At 37.2% G+C, this 16,361-nt stretch overlaps 2 protein-coding genes across 2 annotated transcripts; both read right to left on the reverse strand.

Moving 5' to 3' along the window:
* Positions 1 to 4,753: 4,753 nt before the first annotated feature.
* Positions 4,754 to 9,117, reverse strand: LOC100377782 (patatin-like phospholipase domain-containing protein 4). Its single transcript, XM_002735819.4, has 5 exons — positions 9,016 to 9,117; positions 7,533 to 7,736; positions 7,024 to 7,365; positions 6,818 to 6,883; positions 4,754 to 6,170 (listed from the first exon to the last, which is right to left on the reverse strand). The coding sequence occupies exons 2-5, from the start codon at positions 7,725 to 7,727 to the stop codon at positions 5,799 to 5,801; spliced, it is 975 nt and encodes a 324-aa protein (XP_002735865.1). The 5' UTR covers positions 7,728 to 7,736; positions 9,016 to 9,117; the 3' UTR covers positions 4,754 to 5,798.
* Positions 9,118 to 11,201: 2,084 nt separating this feature from the next.
* On the reverse strand, positions 11,202 to 16,361 carry LOC100377524 (patatin-like phospholipase domain-containing protein 4). Its single transcript, XM_002735818.3, has 5 exons — positions 16,298 to 16,361; positions 13,932 to 14,145; positions 13,384 to 13,725; positions 12,429 to 12,494; positions 11,202 to 12,140 (listed from the first exon to the last, which is right to left on the reverse strand). Exons 2-5 carry the CDS (start codon positions 14,118 to 14,120, stop codon positions 11,808 to 11,810), a joined length of 930 nt encoding a protein of 309 aa, XP_002735864.1. The 5' UTR covers positions 14,121 to 14,145; positions 16,298 to 16,361; the 3' UTR covers positions 11,202 to 11,807.

A 16,361-nucleotide genomic window follows, 5' to 3' on the forward strand; every position in this document is an offset into this window, starting at 1 on the left:
CATCTTTTTTTTTGTTTTTGAAAACTGCCAGTTTTTTTGAATTGAATGTTTGATTTTTTGGTGCTCATTTGGTGGATTACTGAGCTTTGAGTGTTTTCATGACGACAACTGCAATTTTTTTTATTTTTGTGAATAATTGTTGTTGTTCTTGAAATTCATCTGCTGGACTGCTGTTGTAGATAGATTTCATCATTTTAAGTTTTAAAAATATGCTGTTTTTAAAATCTATAAAGCCTATTGCTTGTTACGTTCTATCGGATGTATTCCTGTCAGCTGATCTATGATGATTTGTTGTCAAAAAATGCTATTTTCATATGTTTACTGTGAGTAGTATGTAACAGTAGGATTTTAAAAATGGGTAGTTTATGATATAACAAAAAAAAACTTATGAAAGCTTGTGACTATTTTTGGGGTATCTACCAAATTATCATAGACATAATGGAAAGGAACAGCAACCCATCCATTTCTTTTAAACATATCAGGAAAGGAAAAGTCGCATCTATTTTTTTCGGGCCTTAATAAAAACCGACAAATTTGTGAAAATAGTTATCTATGGAACTTGATGTTGTTTGCGTCAACAGTAAGTATCTTCACTATTGCTGTTTTCCGTCTTGTAATTTGAAATGCCAAAATACGTTTTTAAAAGAACGTGGAACTCTGTTGACAAATCAAGGTGTTTTAATGAAATTCGTTAATTGGATTGTCTTGTTTAAAACATGCCAGTTGGGTTACAGGCTGGAACAGACTTACCGGGCAGCTCAGTTTTTAAAATTACATCTACTACTACTAATAATAATGTCTTCTGTGATAGAATGGAATTTTAAAGTCAGTGTCCCGTGTGTCTGGGTTCATTCACTATAGATGATGCTATAACTGAGTAACAAAAACTGTCATCTGGAAATGTAGCATTACTGTCAGTTACAAGAACTTTGGAAAAAAAAATCTGAAATCGAACAGTGCACTAACTTCAGCACCTTCAGAGTTAGTTGTTTTTTGTAAGGTGTTTATACTGCATGATTTCCCTACTACATGTATCTGTATTAGCAAATGTATCTACCGTAACTCACTGATTATTTGGTATTACCCGTATATTTGTTTTGCAATGGTATGTACCCAGTCTATATTTATTTCTTGTATGTGCTGTACATATGGTACATGCATAAATTTAGAAAAAAACTATTATATTATAAGCATATCACATCGTAGTTACCCAAAAATATTCAGAATCGTGTACTTATATAAACAGTTTCTATATTTTTATGTCATTTAACATAAGTTTCTTACATCATATATTTGACCACTATCAGCTCTGTATTCGACTGCTATCAGCTCAGTATTCAACTGCTATCAGCTAAGCATTCGACTGCTATAAGCTAAGCATTCGACTGCTATCAGCTAAGCATTCAGCTGCTAAAAGCTCAGCATATTCGACTGCTATCAGCTCAGTATTCAACTGCTATCAGCTAAGCATTCGACTGCTATAAGCTCAGTATTTGACTGCTATCAGCTCAGCATTTGAATGCTATCAGCTCAACATTCGACTCCTATCAGCTCAGTATTCAACTTCTATAAGCTAAGCATTCAACTGCTATAAGCTAAGCATTTGACTGCTATAAGCTAAGCATTTGACTGCTATAAGCTCAGTATTCGACTGCTATCAGCTAAGCAATCGACTGCCATCAGCCATGCATTCAACTGCCATCAGCTATGCATTCAACTGCCATCAGCTAAGCATTTGACTGCTATATGCTCAGCATTCGACTGCTATCAGCTAAGCATTCGACTGCTATAAGCTAAGCATTCAACTGCATGAAGTTAATATTTGGAAACTGCAGCGACCAAGGTGTTTGAGCTTGACAGATCAAATTATGTATTTTGTAAAACGGTGGCCTGATGATTAACCACAATTTTATTGAACAACAGTTACATTACGCTATGTCCGTTATGTCCAGTCAGTATAAAGATGCATTACATCAATGTTTTTAGAGCTTTTTATTCCATGTTCAGATGAAAACAAGGACTTGTATCTTGCACCTGTATCTTGAACATACATCAGGACCAATCACATTCAAACTTTTTTCACATCTTGGGCGACATATGCAAATTGTGTTTCATGATCAAATTCAAGATGGCCGATTGGTAGCTATATTGATTTAACGATTGTTCTATTTCTGACATGTCATTATCGCTCATGTTCAAACTTTATATATATATATATATCATATCACACATGTATTTATTTATTTAATGATATATGTTCAATATATTGAATGGCAACTATTTTAATGTCAACAACTCATCAACAAAGCATTTCCACATGTAGATCTCAGTCATGTATGGACCGATTTTTTTCAAGGCCATTTTAATTCAATGAATGCAGTTTTGGATCTATATCTCTAACATGTTCTACAGTTTATATATTTCTTAAACTTGTTAACTCGTGGGAATATGTAATTTAATTACCTGTACTTCTTATTACGTCCACTATACACAATTGCCAATTCCAACTACAACCTAAGATCATATTTTATTGCTATGACAACAAGTTTGCAGCTTGGAAGCCCCGATCAATAATCATATAGTTTAATAAAATCCCAGCGAACATTATTCTTTTTTAAGTTTTTTTTTTAAAAGCGACTACTCAATGTATTCATACTGAAGCATGCGTCGTTGTTGAACTCAGTGGTGGGAAGTTACTTATAAAGATTTATAGATCATATTAGATTTATTTATTTATCACCTAATATTTATGCTGTGAACTTTGAAAGTAATATTCATTTCTGAAAACTGTATAAGATGTGATGTGATTGATGCTTCAAAGCTTGATGAGCTTCCAGTCTCAAGAATCTAAAATATGGGTCTTTATAGTTTAGCTATTGCCAAAATCAATTGCTTTTTCCTCTTGTCCAGTTTTCTTTTCAAAGGTTGGAGAGTTTTGCATCTATTAGATTTAATCTGTAATGGTTTTAAACGATATTTCTAATTTTTGTTTGCTTAGATTCATTCAACTTTCATTTTGTTTCAACATTCTTACAGATACTTCAGTGTGTGCTATCAAATTTTAATAACATAACACAATAATAATATGTAAAAGTATAAAAGTATATAAATAGTACCCAGATTTTTTTTTGGGGGGGGGGGGGTAAAATTTTGAAATCTTCAAGATATTTTTTGTTCATAATCTAATGATGCATGATTTCTTTTTTTTAAGTTGATGTTATTTAAATGAACAGTTTATGGTATTTTTATAGCAATTCTTTAAGCAGAAAAACTCGCCTCATGATGACCTATTGTATAGATTCCATACCCTCAGGTCAGTTTAATTTATTTGTACATGTTTTTTTCAATGTGACAACTTTCCAGTGGTTTGTGCTTCTTTAGTAATGAAGTACTGTGTCATAGATATTGTTTTAAAGAAGTTTACTATCTTTCTAAAAAAAAAAAGAATAACTCCCTGACCAAATCAAAGTCTTTCCCTGTCAATGACTATGCATCCCGAGTGCATCCTCATTATGGCGGTACTTCATTACCCTAGGGCACAAATTATTGTAAGTGTGTTTCTCGCATATCATCTTAAAAGCGCAGCGCAGCGCAGCGCAGCACAGAGCATACTCAAATTTCATGTGAAAAAATAATTTCGAACAAACCGCAGTATGATACAATATGATGTTGCCTATAAATTATTCAATGCAGTCACTCAGCTGGATCCCATCATTTTAGAATACTTAAAGTTCTTGAAATCGTGTCGTTTATTTATATACTGAAAGTGAGCTCATGTACAGTAAGCAGTTTTTGTAAATTACAATCACGTCCTAGATCAACTGCCCTCTGTGGCCTTGTATTTTCAACCAAATAATCATATATGCATCTCAATATTTTAAATGTGCAAATCTCTTGAAAACATAATTGTTCATATTGTAAAGTTTAAGAGAGTTATTTTGAATTCCATTGTACAAAGTTTGCTTAAACTCTTTATTCTTGTTATTGTGATATCCCGATTATCTTTTGAGTCTATGGGGAGATTATTGAAAGTGCTTGGTGATTGGCCATTCAGTTCATAGGGGTCAGCCGTGCAAAGAATGTATCTTACAGATCAGATGTGATCTTGGACTGCACATGAGAATTGTAGGTTATTTATTGCAAGCAGATTAACCATGTATGGTGATTTCTTTGTGTAATTTCATGATATGTTTATTTTCGTAAGAATTTTGAAAGTTGTCCAGTAACTATATATCACACCATGAAAAGAAAAGTTCTTTAACAAGCAGCATATCAGTGGGTAAATAACTTGTGTACATACCAGTGATGTACAATTCGCTTTCACTGGCTGCTGTTCCGCATGTCAATAAATCGTATATAAATTTCAAGTTAAAAACAAGTTATTGTTGTCTGTCTGATTGACTAATTGCATTGGGTGTAGCATTCAGGGATGTCTTTGTGGAGAATGGAGAACATCTACGTAAAGTTGCTTACACTTTATACTAATATGTGAATTCTCGCTCCCAAAACAAGCTACATGTGAAATGTGCGCATGAACAATGTTTGTTAGGCTTATAAAAACAAAATGAAATGAAATATTAACTTAATAGAGATTTGTCATTATCACCCAACGATCTATTTTTATGACATGTGATATTTATCAAAACAACACTACCCCGGTAAATGTTCAATTTCTTGTCTGACCACATAAGCGCTCTGTACGAGGACGAATGGTTTGTCAAATTAGAATGCAGATGTACAAATACGGGGAAAGTACAAACTAATTTGTCACAACTTTATTTATATTTTTCACATTTACATGTTTGCATATGAACAAATCAACTAAACACATAGACGCGCACAAAGTTAAACATGTCTACTATATCATACTTTCAACTCGCCATCTTTCAATGCCAACTAAACCCTGCCAATTCTGAACACGTTCTTCATAGTAATATCAAGACTATGCGTGTTGCATTGAAATCAAGCTATGGTATAAACCTGACAAATATAACTATTCACGTGGAAATGGCGGCGATGAAAGCGACACAATATTGAATCAATAAAATAACTACACAAAAGTTTCCAAAACACTCATGGACGGAACATAAATTTTATATTGTCGATTTCTTGGGATTTGAACAATTGCAAATTCTCACTTTCGCTTGCATGGGAAGATTGAAGTCGTTCGTTTGGTTTGAAAGCGAATGGTTTTGCATATTCACTGTACCTTAAAGCTTTAGGAAATCATTGGTTACTGTATAATACTTTATTTTAGCTGGAATTAATTTTCAGTGAAAAAAACTTTTTGGGTGTATTGTATGGAATTTATTTTCACTGAATTTAAATGTAAAATATAGGAAAAAAGGAATATTCGCTGGATTTTATTTTCACTGAATCATTCCTTCAGCCAAAATAGCGAAAATTAATTCCAAGCGAAAATAAAGTATTTTACAATAGTTTTTAAGACATAATGAGAATTCGTGCATTTAAAGCCTGTTAGTTTTACTCAGTTTAAGTATTGCCCTAGTAATACATTGTACTAGTAAATTCTTAGCCTCCTATTTGGAGCTTTATATTCAGACAGCGCCATCAAGCGACAAGAATACGTTCGTTTTTTCTTTTGTTTTTACATTTCAGGAGCACAGTATACTTAAAACTATAAACGTAGAATAATGCTGGTACCGCGATGCAAAAATAGTTAATGGAATTAACGTCGTGCCATCATAGAAGTAAGCAGATTGTTTATCTCTATGGCGGGACAGACGCGCAATACAAGAAAAAATAGCGAACACAGTGTTGCATACTACGCCGGGTTTTTAAGGTGCCAAGTCTGCAATGGAGTGTATTGCAGCGTACTGAGTTTTACGAGGATTCAGTCCAGTGCTGTTTTCTTCGTAACTGTGATAAAATTTCAAGAAGCTTGTAGCGTCTTCGTAGCCATGGACATAATATGCCTCGAGATTGCCCTGTGGGGGCGCAAACAATCCATCACCTACACGGAACATGTGTAGAGGGCTGATGTCGAATCGTTGACCGGAGGTGTCAACCCATCCAACAGCTATCTTATCTCGCATTTTAGCATGGTTCTTGGGATTAGGGTGAATCCTGATGAGTTTTCCTGGTGGGAATGGAAACTGTACCTCTTCTGGGAGATTTGCTCGGTGTGAGAGGCTCCCGTCTACCATGTACTGAAAGATAAAACAAACACCTTGCTTGTGATTTGATTTCCACACCTTCCCAATAAATTTCGCCCTCTAGTGTTGTCGTCCGTGGCTTTATGGACAGTCGACCACAATATCAACTTACGCCACAGAGGCACTTCTCCTCCCGTGGATGGTGCCAGTTACATGAAAAATATGTTGGATCTAATCACACATGCAATTGTCATCACAATATCCAAACTCAGAGTGCTGTTCTTCTTGGGAAGTTAGCGTAAATACCGTTTCTCACCGACTCACCACAGTCAACTCTTCTGCACAAGCCAGCATGTTGTATAAACTCTGGATGTATTTAGGCCATGACAAAATTGATCAATTTTCTTAATTTGCCATCTCATTTATCGGTGGAAAGTGTGCGTTTCGTGAACACTGTAACAAGTATTTTAATGCATAGTCACTCTTGACTTCTCGGTGACAATATTCTATTTCAAGAATAACTTTATTGTACTTGGTAAGTTTATTTAACTGAGAACAAGGACAACTACAGCCTTGGGTTTTCCGTGAACGTGACTGGTAAATTTAAAAACGTAATGGTGTACGAGAAATAGTATACTTTTAAAATGTGGTATTCACGTTTCCTCTTGAAATATTACAAGAATAAGAAAAAAAAACCCTACTCTGCCGTTGATTGCCGGTGGTTGCCACCCTTCGAACCATGGAACGTAAATGCACCCCAACAAAGTCTGCAAAAATTAAAAAAAAACATGATTTGTTTGCCCATTCTCACATTCTATGGAATACCTTGCATCCAAAAATAGTGTACTCAATGAATTCGAATCACGTGAATAACTTGCAATCTGATTTGGAAATTACTTTGGCTTACCTCAATTAGTTCATTCTTGCTAGCATAATGCGATGCTATCATGCGTTCACCGAGTTGCCAATAATAAGGCCCCACTTGGAATCTCTTTGGACCTCTTGTAAATACACTAGAACTCGTACCCTGGTCGACGTCGTGTGTGGTCAGGGGAGCGTAAGGATCGACGGGGATCAGTTCACTAAAACAAAGAAAAAGCATACCACTGGCTTTCTCGTGGCAGTCCTCGGGTAATAATTCGGTTAGAACATTTCTAAGCGAAACTATCATATCGTATCCTTTGGATAGAGCTCCGCTGGGAAGTTGTGATATGTCTTCTGCCATTCTATGTACAGACCGTAGAAAATCCTTAGAAAAAGGGATTGAGAGAAATGCAAAATAGAACACGTCAATTGTACCTCAAGATCGGATAAATACTCCATGTGACAATAATAACATATTACGCGAAGGTGGCGTAACATTGACATAGCTATGAATAATATTGCCCCATCAAAATTGAAAAAAAACCCACATACCTGTAACCTATTAGGTGCTATTGCCATAATAGCGGCAATTAAAGACCCCGAAGATACCCCGCCATATGCTTGGACATCTTTTGAGACATCTCTGCCGTGGTCGAGGAGACATTGCGCTGACCCCGCGTTTAATGCTCCCATAAACGAGCTGCCGGTGAACGCAACATTGAACGGTGGCTTCAGGTATTCAGACATGGCGATGACCTGGAAGCAATACAGAGTGAGATCAATGATTGAGCAAGTAGTGAATTTATTTTCTTATTGGCTTATTATTACACATGCATCAACGCCCTGGAATCGAGGGAATCGATACGCGAACTCACAAATAAACAACCTATACAAGCATTATTATGCCGCCCACTAATTGAGCAGTTTCTATACAGACTTGACTATCATTGATATATATATATATATCCATTCATAGTCTGGTTTACCCTGTCCTCGCCATACATTCATACCCCCTGCACTGGGACACCCCTAATCCGCCCATTCGCTTCCTGAAATCAACCCGCCCTATTATTATTATTATTATTATTATTATTATTATTATTATTATTATTATTATTATTATTATTATTATTATTATTATTATTATTATTATTATTATTATTATTATTATTATTATTATTATTATCAGTTACGACTAGTTGTCTGCGAATACTTCCCTTCAAGTTGTTCTCCAATAAGAATCACAGCTAACGGCATTCATTCATTCTTAAACCCAGGTAACAAAAACTAGCTGACATTTGGTTCAGCTTCTCACAATAGTTAAAAAACACATACTATAACAGCGCTGTTAGCTGCAGGTAGTGTGTATTGTTTGCCGTGTAGTAATATAATCAGTCCTCTTGTTTACCGAATACAATGTCTGTTTAACAAAACACGGGGAAAACAGACATCTTTTTTTTTCAAAGCTTGCGATTTTAATTTATTTTCTATCACGCAACAGTGAACAGGTTTGTATTAGTATTAATAACGGTAATTTATCTGTGCAACGGAATGGTGCTGCGATTACCGATAAAACGGCGCCAAACATGTCACTCTGTTTGTCTAACTCAAGGTGTTCAAAGGAAGCGTTTTTATCACAGTGAGACACGTTTCCCGAAGTAACCAACAAACATGGCTGCCAATATACCGTCAAGTCGATCGATTTGTTACTAAGATTAGAACAAAGAATCATTGTCCAAAGTTTTTTTTTTATTTGACGCAATGGGATTATTTTATATTGTACGTAAATTGGTGGTTGCCTCGACGCCTATCGGCTGTGCAAACACCGTGGGTAGTCAGTAGCCAGGTGTGCTCACAGTGTTGTGTAAATTAAGGCGTTAATGTGGCGTGCAATACCGTAACTGTGTTACCCAACCGAACAGACAGTCGTACTATCCCATATAACGGTAGAAATTGTGAGCGTGGGTGTGGTTTGTTTCATTCCACGTTCAAGCACAAAAACTGTCGGAATAAAAATATGCCGTAGGCTACTTACCTTATTACAAAACCACCCGTTGTTAAGGCTGGTCTGCTCTGATGCCGATATTGTCTTGCTCCGTGACCCTACTCGTAAAGCTTACACCGGTGACTAGTCGGTATCGCTAGTGTAGTATGTCACCAACAACAAACGATTTGCATATTAATAGACGGGTTGCTCAATGTAGAATACTAATTAGAGTTTCTCAGGTTGGGCCGATAACACAATTTCTAAGTATTCTGAAATATAGCTTGTATCAAATGGAAACATGTGAATGACTATTAAATCACAGAGTCTGTGTATGATTACTTTAAAATTGTTGGCGTGGAGGCTTTGACCTCGTCGTAATGCCCAGTTAGTTCTACCTTATTCATCGCACTTTTTATTTGCCGTGTTCTTAAAGGGAACACGCACAACGCTACTCCAACTTAACCACGGAGCCTGTGATGGCGAATCAAGCTGAGCGTTTTTGTTTTTGCGGGTAAAAATAGAAGCCAATGTTTAAAATCCGACCGCTGAAGTTCTTCTATGTACCTGCCATAAAATTAGACGATTTAGTGAGTCCGTTGTTACTAGGTGGGATAACAATAGCACCGTGATCACGTCCATCCATAAAACACCAGACAGGTCGTTATTAACATGTCACCAACATGACAGACACCTTTGAACCCGAGTGGTATTTTGCATACGCGATATTTTGTTGGATTCATTGTATATTTACCATATTTTAATATTTAAAAACTATTAAACGTTTTGGAATGTTGTCCCCATGTTGCAGGGGTCTCGTAAAACACGAATAGCGATCAAGTACAGTGTCACATGCATCGGGTAAATATACCGAGCATGTCCCGAGCTAGCGTGACTGATTAGCCAAGTGGACGGACAAGGCAGGCGAACGTGACGGTGTCAGGGGAACCTATGCGGACGTAAGTGACGTTTTGTTTTCGTACTTGGTCACAAACACGCACGCTTCTCAAGCGAGTATGTTGTACGTCCTTCTCCGTTTGAGTGGAATGGCTTTCAAGCCCCTCGAGTGGCGGGACTGGTGACAGGTAATCACGTGATTCTCTGCGTATTGTTTGGTTCACCTGCTGTCGTCTTTTTAAAGTTGTGACGTCACGTCCTTCCGTATTAATAGTGCGTCGATCGATTACATTGTTGAGAGCGCTTTTCTTCAAGTTGATATATTTTATTTACTATATAGTACAGTTTGATATGATTAATTGAAACTGAAATACGTGGTTTTTTGAAGATATTATTTTACTGAGTTGTACGACCCAATATATAAATATCACTTGTACGCAGGTAAACGTAGCGGGTCGATATCAATGTCGGTATGACAGAAAGTGGAATATAAGTCAAGCGTAACGTGCATGCTCAGTTTACCATGGTCTTCAGGCTAATGGCAGGAAACTCCCTTTATATTGAATAAAAGCTGGGATACGTCAAGAAAACGGCATCTTAATTTGCACGGGCGTTTTTTTTAATTTTTTTATTCAAAAATTATACTTACATTGAATGGTTTGTCGTGGTTAAAGAGAGAAACAGGGGGAAACAAATATACGATGTCTGTACTAATTCTCCAGCCGATGATCTGTACCCCTTATATAATGTCATTACAAATATTAATTAGATAATTATCTCATAACATTGTTATATAATTGTCTTTAAATAATTGTTATTATAAGTATATCTGGAGACGTGGTTTATCGATGCAGAAATCATGGCATAACGGTAAACACCAACTAGTCACTACGGTTCTCATACAGTCGCATGTTTATCATTTTATTTGAATGTCATTAGTATTGTTCGCATATATGATTCGTTCTTTATTATATTTATAATGTGAATAAGCTAACGAGTTAAATGGTGGTTTGTCTAGTTTTTTAAAATTAAAGAGCAGATGAATGCCACCACAGAGTTCAAAGGTCCAAGGCCCCCTCAAGCCAGTTCAACTACCCTGGTTCTGGCACTATTGAAAAATTTGACCCAACAATCCAAATCAAGAAGATCTTCTTCAAACATTTCGAACCACCATTTAAAGGCCAGTTGCGTTTGCGCCCACTCACAGAAAGCTTAGTCACTAGTGTTCTGATGATGTTCGATATACATGCACAATCATTCCAAAAAAGCTGTTTTTTTAAAATAGGTGGGATTCAGTCTTTACCTAAAGTTTGAAGCAAAGCTGTAGAGAAACCCATCAATACAAAAACAAAATATCATTTGTTTTATTGCCATGACTACAAAATGACTTATTTACAATTATGAATTGATACATGATATTGATATTAATATATGGTATATATTGATACGAAATCCAGAAACTGGAAGAAACTTGGTTGGCTGTAACACATTATTGCAAATTCAGTTTATATCTCATTACTTATACTGGGCGGATTACAAAGATTTCAGATTATTATAATATATAAACTTTTACAGTACAGCGAAAGGATATAAAAGTGACAAAAACGGGACACGGTTGAAATCAAAATTCCTTCATCTCTTTTCTATGTAGATTTCCGCGTTGCCATGGGAAAGATTCGACTTTGCGGCCAACTTGCTTACACGCGATCATTATATCGCTAGTGGGAGCTCAGTGACGTCACATACAACCCACCAATATGTGACGTCATTTGGTTTTACGGACCCTGACCTAGCGCCGAGTTTCTACACGATGGAGATCAAGGTTGAATTTCAAAGTAGATATACCCCTCCCCTCCCCTCTCTCCCGACAAACACACATGGTTCTTGGATTAAAAACATGTAATACCAGTAGGCGTTTTTTGGCAAAATTCTGTAAATCTTCCTCATTAGTAAATAGCACCCCCTATGGTGAACGTATCTTGATTGTGTTCAAAAAATCTGTACTTTTGCAAAAATTCTTTGGCGTCTTGTAGACCATCCATGTAATACTTCTCCAATTGTGGTTTTTTGGGCGGATAGAGGGCGTCCCCAACGCGGAACATGTTGTATGGCTTCATGTCGAAGTTCTCTCTGCTGACGTCACGCCAGAATGGCGTGATGTTGTCCTGAGGGCGCTGGTGCGTAGCTTGTTTGTTCGGTGCTATTGTAATCAGTCTACCAGGAGAGAACTTAAATTCTTCGATTGGTCTTGATGTCACCAGTGTCCCATCTGCCCAGAACTGAAACAAAGAATAACACAAAACAAATTTATTTCAATTATTCGTTATGTTTTTTTAAAACATTTAGCCGAAAAATTTTGTAAGAAGATATAATTTGAATAAGTTGAATATGCACGGATCATAATCGAATCAATTAAGTAAGCAATTCTCTCAATACCATAATTGTTTTATAGACGGCAGCCACAGATAAAACATTTCATTTTCCACTTTCTCGTTATAAAAGCGGTTCGTCGATAGAGGGCGCAATTTGTTGACAACGTGTGACAGTGTTCTCGTGTATATACGTACCTTTCCGTTTATTTGTGGCGGCGTCCAGTTCTCAAACCAAGGTATATAACTGCTTGCCAATATTGCCTGAAAGTATCATCAAGAATTGCTTTATTGCACGGTAATATACTGTGCTTGTTGAAAATGTTACGAGAAAATCAAGTAAGGCTGCCAGAATAATTACAAATGCGATAAATGCAATTAGTCACCAATTAGTCACTTTTCGAATATGTAAAATTTATTGGTCGTAACAGCTATCCCATATTTTCACTCGAGAATTTAATTCCATATTTAAAAAAAATACTTTCCCTAGGATTATTTATCTGTATTGCAAAGCCCATTCAAACTGCGTTAATGCATGTGCGTAAAGTTTATTGAACATCGGTTTTAGAAATGATCCCAAACATCGAGTCCATTATATTTATACGTAGTATAAAACAGCAAATTGTCAAAGTTGTCATCTGTGTTCGGCATAGGTTCACTCTTTGGACATTTAAAGACTGCTTAGTGTCACTGTTTTACTACAAAACCACCCTTTCCATCCCGTCCAGACTTGAGTTCCTGCCTAACTGTATTTGTGTGTTTAAACTCAGTATAACGTTAAAGGGCCGTAGTCGTCGCGCCACGCATGCGCGAGTTATATGGGTCTCATATAAACAAAGATGGCGACTTTGGCTGTTGCGCGGATCAACGAGTAAAAACTGAGACGTTAACAAGCTTTAATTATGTATTTTTAGGGGATTGGAAGGTATCGAAGAAGTCACCGGTGGTAATTAGTGCAAGTCGCGCTCAGGTCAAATTTCATACCTCTGATTTCCATTAGAAGAGCGCATTGGATTGGGAGAAAATCAATGTTTATCAACACAAATGTCGCACATGCGCAGCGCGAAGACTGCCACTCTTTAGAGTTAACATTATCACCTAATTTATAACTCAATCAAGCAGTTATACACGAATCTTGAAAAAAAAAACGTACCTCAATCAACTCTTCTCTACTTTCAAACTTAGTTATGATAGTTGGATTCCCGAGAGTCCAGAATTGTTCCCGAACTTCAAAGACTTTTGGTTTCTGTACTTGCGAACGAGGGTGAACCGTCTCTTCCACGGACGGCGGCTTGTATTCAACTGGTCTGACAGTTGGTACGAGTTCGGCGATCAGAAGCTGTAGTCTGTCTGTACACAATTGATGGGCGTCGCTTCGCAGCTCTCGATCGAGGATGGTACGCAGACTAGCAGTAAGGTCAAACCCGACTGTGAGGGCGCCCTGTGGGTGACTTTGGATTTCTTGCGTTAGTTTAAAGATATCATCCATGAGAACCTGAAATAAATAACAATTTACAGTTATGTGAACGTGCCATCTAAATGAAAATCGTTCAAGTCAGTAACTTTGTCCACCAGCTCAATGCGGGTTCCACAAAAACATTTTCTCAAATAAAATATGGAAATTTGCAACCTGTGACTTTGAAGCAAATATTATCATGTATAGAACTTTCTAGAAACGTTCCCACAATGCTTAGTACTTACGAGCAATTTTTCTGGAGACGTCAGCATCATGGCCGCCACGATGGCACCGACCGATGTACCGCCATAGCACTGTACTTTCTTCAACACATTCTTGGCATGGTCCAACAAACACTGGGCTGACCCGATATTGTAAATGCCAAGAAACGAAGTGCCAGAAAATACAACGTTGAACGTATCAGGCCCACTCATCGTAAAAACAAAATGAATATTTCACCTGTTTGAAAAAAAAAAAACACTACCGTTAGAAGCTGTTCACGACATTCCCGTTGTCTTGGAAACTAAGCACCCTTTGAACGCAGCGGAGAGTCGTATAAAGACGTGATCGACGTCAGCATATTGTGTGAACACTATGATAGCGCGATAATCGCTAAAAAACGTTCGTGAATCGATAACTCGTTTTATTCTTGTTTTTATCTCATTATTACTGTTTTACGACTACAAGATAAAACGTGCATATGTACTAAGAAATATAATAATAACAAAAATGTAAATAACGTTCAACTACATTTGTGGGGCTCTTCCATCTGAAAGCATTATGTTGTTTGCATTGACTTTTCCTTTAAAATCTGTTATCTGAACGTAAATCGTTTATGCCACATTAATCTTAGAAATGTCGGCATTAAATATCAATAACACCGAAATCGACGGCATTGACAGCTCTGTCCGGTAAACTATTATGTATGCTACGTCATGAAGTATAGCCAGGTGTGTTTTTGCAGCCTCAGATACACGGCGACAAGTTTGCAGAGTGCTCCCCGGTACATCGATCTACAAATACGAAGCTGAATGAATCTTGCCACTGCGCACAGCCTTACGCTGGTGTACGCGAGATAAAGGCGGTATTGTGTCCAGTGTTTCGACAGTGTATTCATAATAACAAAATGGCGGCTACTTAGGTAAACACAATAAAGGTAGCAAGAATGTGACCTAAAGTAAAAGGTGACTCCTTACATGACACTCACCGTAAAAAGCAGACAATGCGAAGAAAAAACAAATTATACCGATGACAATCAAACCTAAGATGGGACATTATCAAAAAACTCATCGTGTGCCGCCCGGGAATTTAACAAAACATGTTATCGAGACGAGATGATGCATCTAACATTAAATGCCCCTGCCACGCTTCCACAATGTGCATAACTTACGCAGATAAATTAGACGACTTAGGAAAACGTACAGACAGGATATCGGCCCAGGCATGAGTTGGGGGAAACGGCGTAATTTGAAATGCGTACTCGAAATCGAATTTCCTAGGTACGCACTGGCGGTCAATAACAGTGACAATGGCGTTTTATATTAGAAAGCTATTTCGGTCACAGGATGTGATTGTAATCAACTCCGTGTTCTGTAGGAATTTCAATACAGTATGAACCAAGGTTTACATGTTTGTTGCCGATATGATGCAGCGGCCATGATATTCGTCTGTCTTTGACGGAGTTATTGTATTTCCATTACTAATCAAATTATGAGAGCTACTAAACAAGATTGTATCCATGAAATTAATATTATTTTCCGAGTAGTAGTGTACAGTTATTGTAAAAAAATTAGTGATGATCACCTGGTTTTCGTCTATTAAAAAAGTCCAAAATTGTGATTCATATTTTCAAGTCGTTGACCCTACATTGCGGTTAGTAACGATTGAATTGCTTTGATTTAAAGTGCAGACTCTGTCCCAGCGTGCGTACGTGTCGAGACAGGGTTTCCGAATCAGCGACAGCGTTGCGGTTAAAAACACACACACAGCGGAGACAGATACATAATAAATCCATTTACTAACTAGTAACACTGACACGTACGCCGAATTTTTCAAAAAATTTAAACTGTGCGTGAAAATACGAGAGACTATTAAGTCGTGAAGTATGTTAACGTGTGTTTGCTGGCAGTCTTACCGTAACAGTCAATGCATAGGTCTGAAATAACGCGTTTATTGATTTATGGTATCAGCGCAACCTAACGATCTACCTGCTATGTAGGTTACGATAATACCCCCGAGCACCTGTTGTTTGGCAGCCGTACAACGCATTAACAACTTGCTCAAGTTTCAATATTTTGCACACAAAAATAACGTAAAACAATCGAATCCGCCATCGCAGTGTGCTGTACATTGCTTAGATGGTGTTTCTGTTCACACTCCACTGCACGCAGCCACAGAGGTGTCGATGACAGTGCTACTATTTGGGGTTTAGCGTTGCTCTAGTAACATTAACAATTTACCCAGAGACATTTTAATTTTTTTTTGTATATCTAAAATCATTACGGGTAAAAAACGCATGGAACACGTACGAAATGAGCTACTTGTTTGTAAGCCGATGATGATGGATACAATTTCTTAATTCGTATTGAAGTGAAAATTACATGATACATACCTGTGATCCGTGTTTACCTATCGAGTTTGACTGTGACCAACTATCGTCTCCGATGCCCGTTGTC

This window comes from Saccoglossus kowalevskii, chromosome 1 (genome assembly GCF_978046115.1).
Source record: "Saccoglossus kowalevskii chromosome 1, keSacKowa6.1, whole genome shotgun sequence".
NCBI classification, from domain to species: domain Eukaryota; kingdom Metazoa; phylum Hemichordata; class Enteropneusta; family Harrimaniidae; genus Saccoglossus; species Saccoglossus kowalevskii.

Bases quoted from the DNA above. Each gene is read 5' to 3' on its own strand.
- LOC100377782 (XM_002735819.4), bottom strand. From the start codon at position 7,727: ATGTCTGAATACCTGAAGCCACCGTTCAATGTTGCGTTCACCGGCAGC. The intron at 6,884-7,023 runs GTAAGCCAAAGT...TAATTTTTGCAG, and splicing joins GCAAGAATGAACTAATTGAG to ACTTTGTTGGGGTGCATTTA. The intron at 6,171-6,817 runs GTAGGGTTTTTT...TTTATCTTTCAG, and splicing joins CACCGGCAATCAACGGCAGA to TACATGGTAGACGGGAGCCT.
- LOC100377524 (XM_002735818.3), bottom strand. From the start codon at position 14,120: ATGAGTGGGCCTGATACGTTCAACGTTGTATTTTCTGGCACTTCGTTT. The intron at 13,726-13,931 runs GTAAGTACTAAG...TATTTATTTCAG, and splicing joins CGTCTCCAGAAAAATTGCTC to GTTCTCATGGATGATATCTT. The intron at 12,141-12,428 runs GTACGTATATAC...TCTTTGTTTCAG, and splicing joins CGCCACAAATAAACGGAAAG to TTCTGGGCAGATGGGACACT.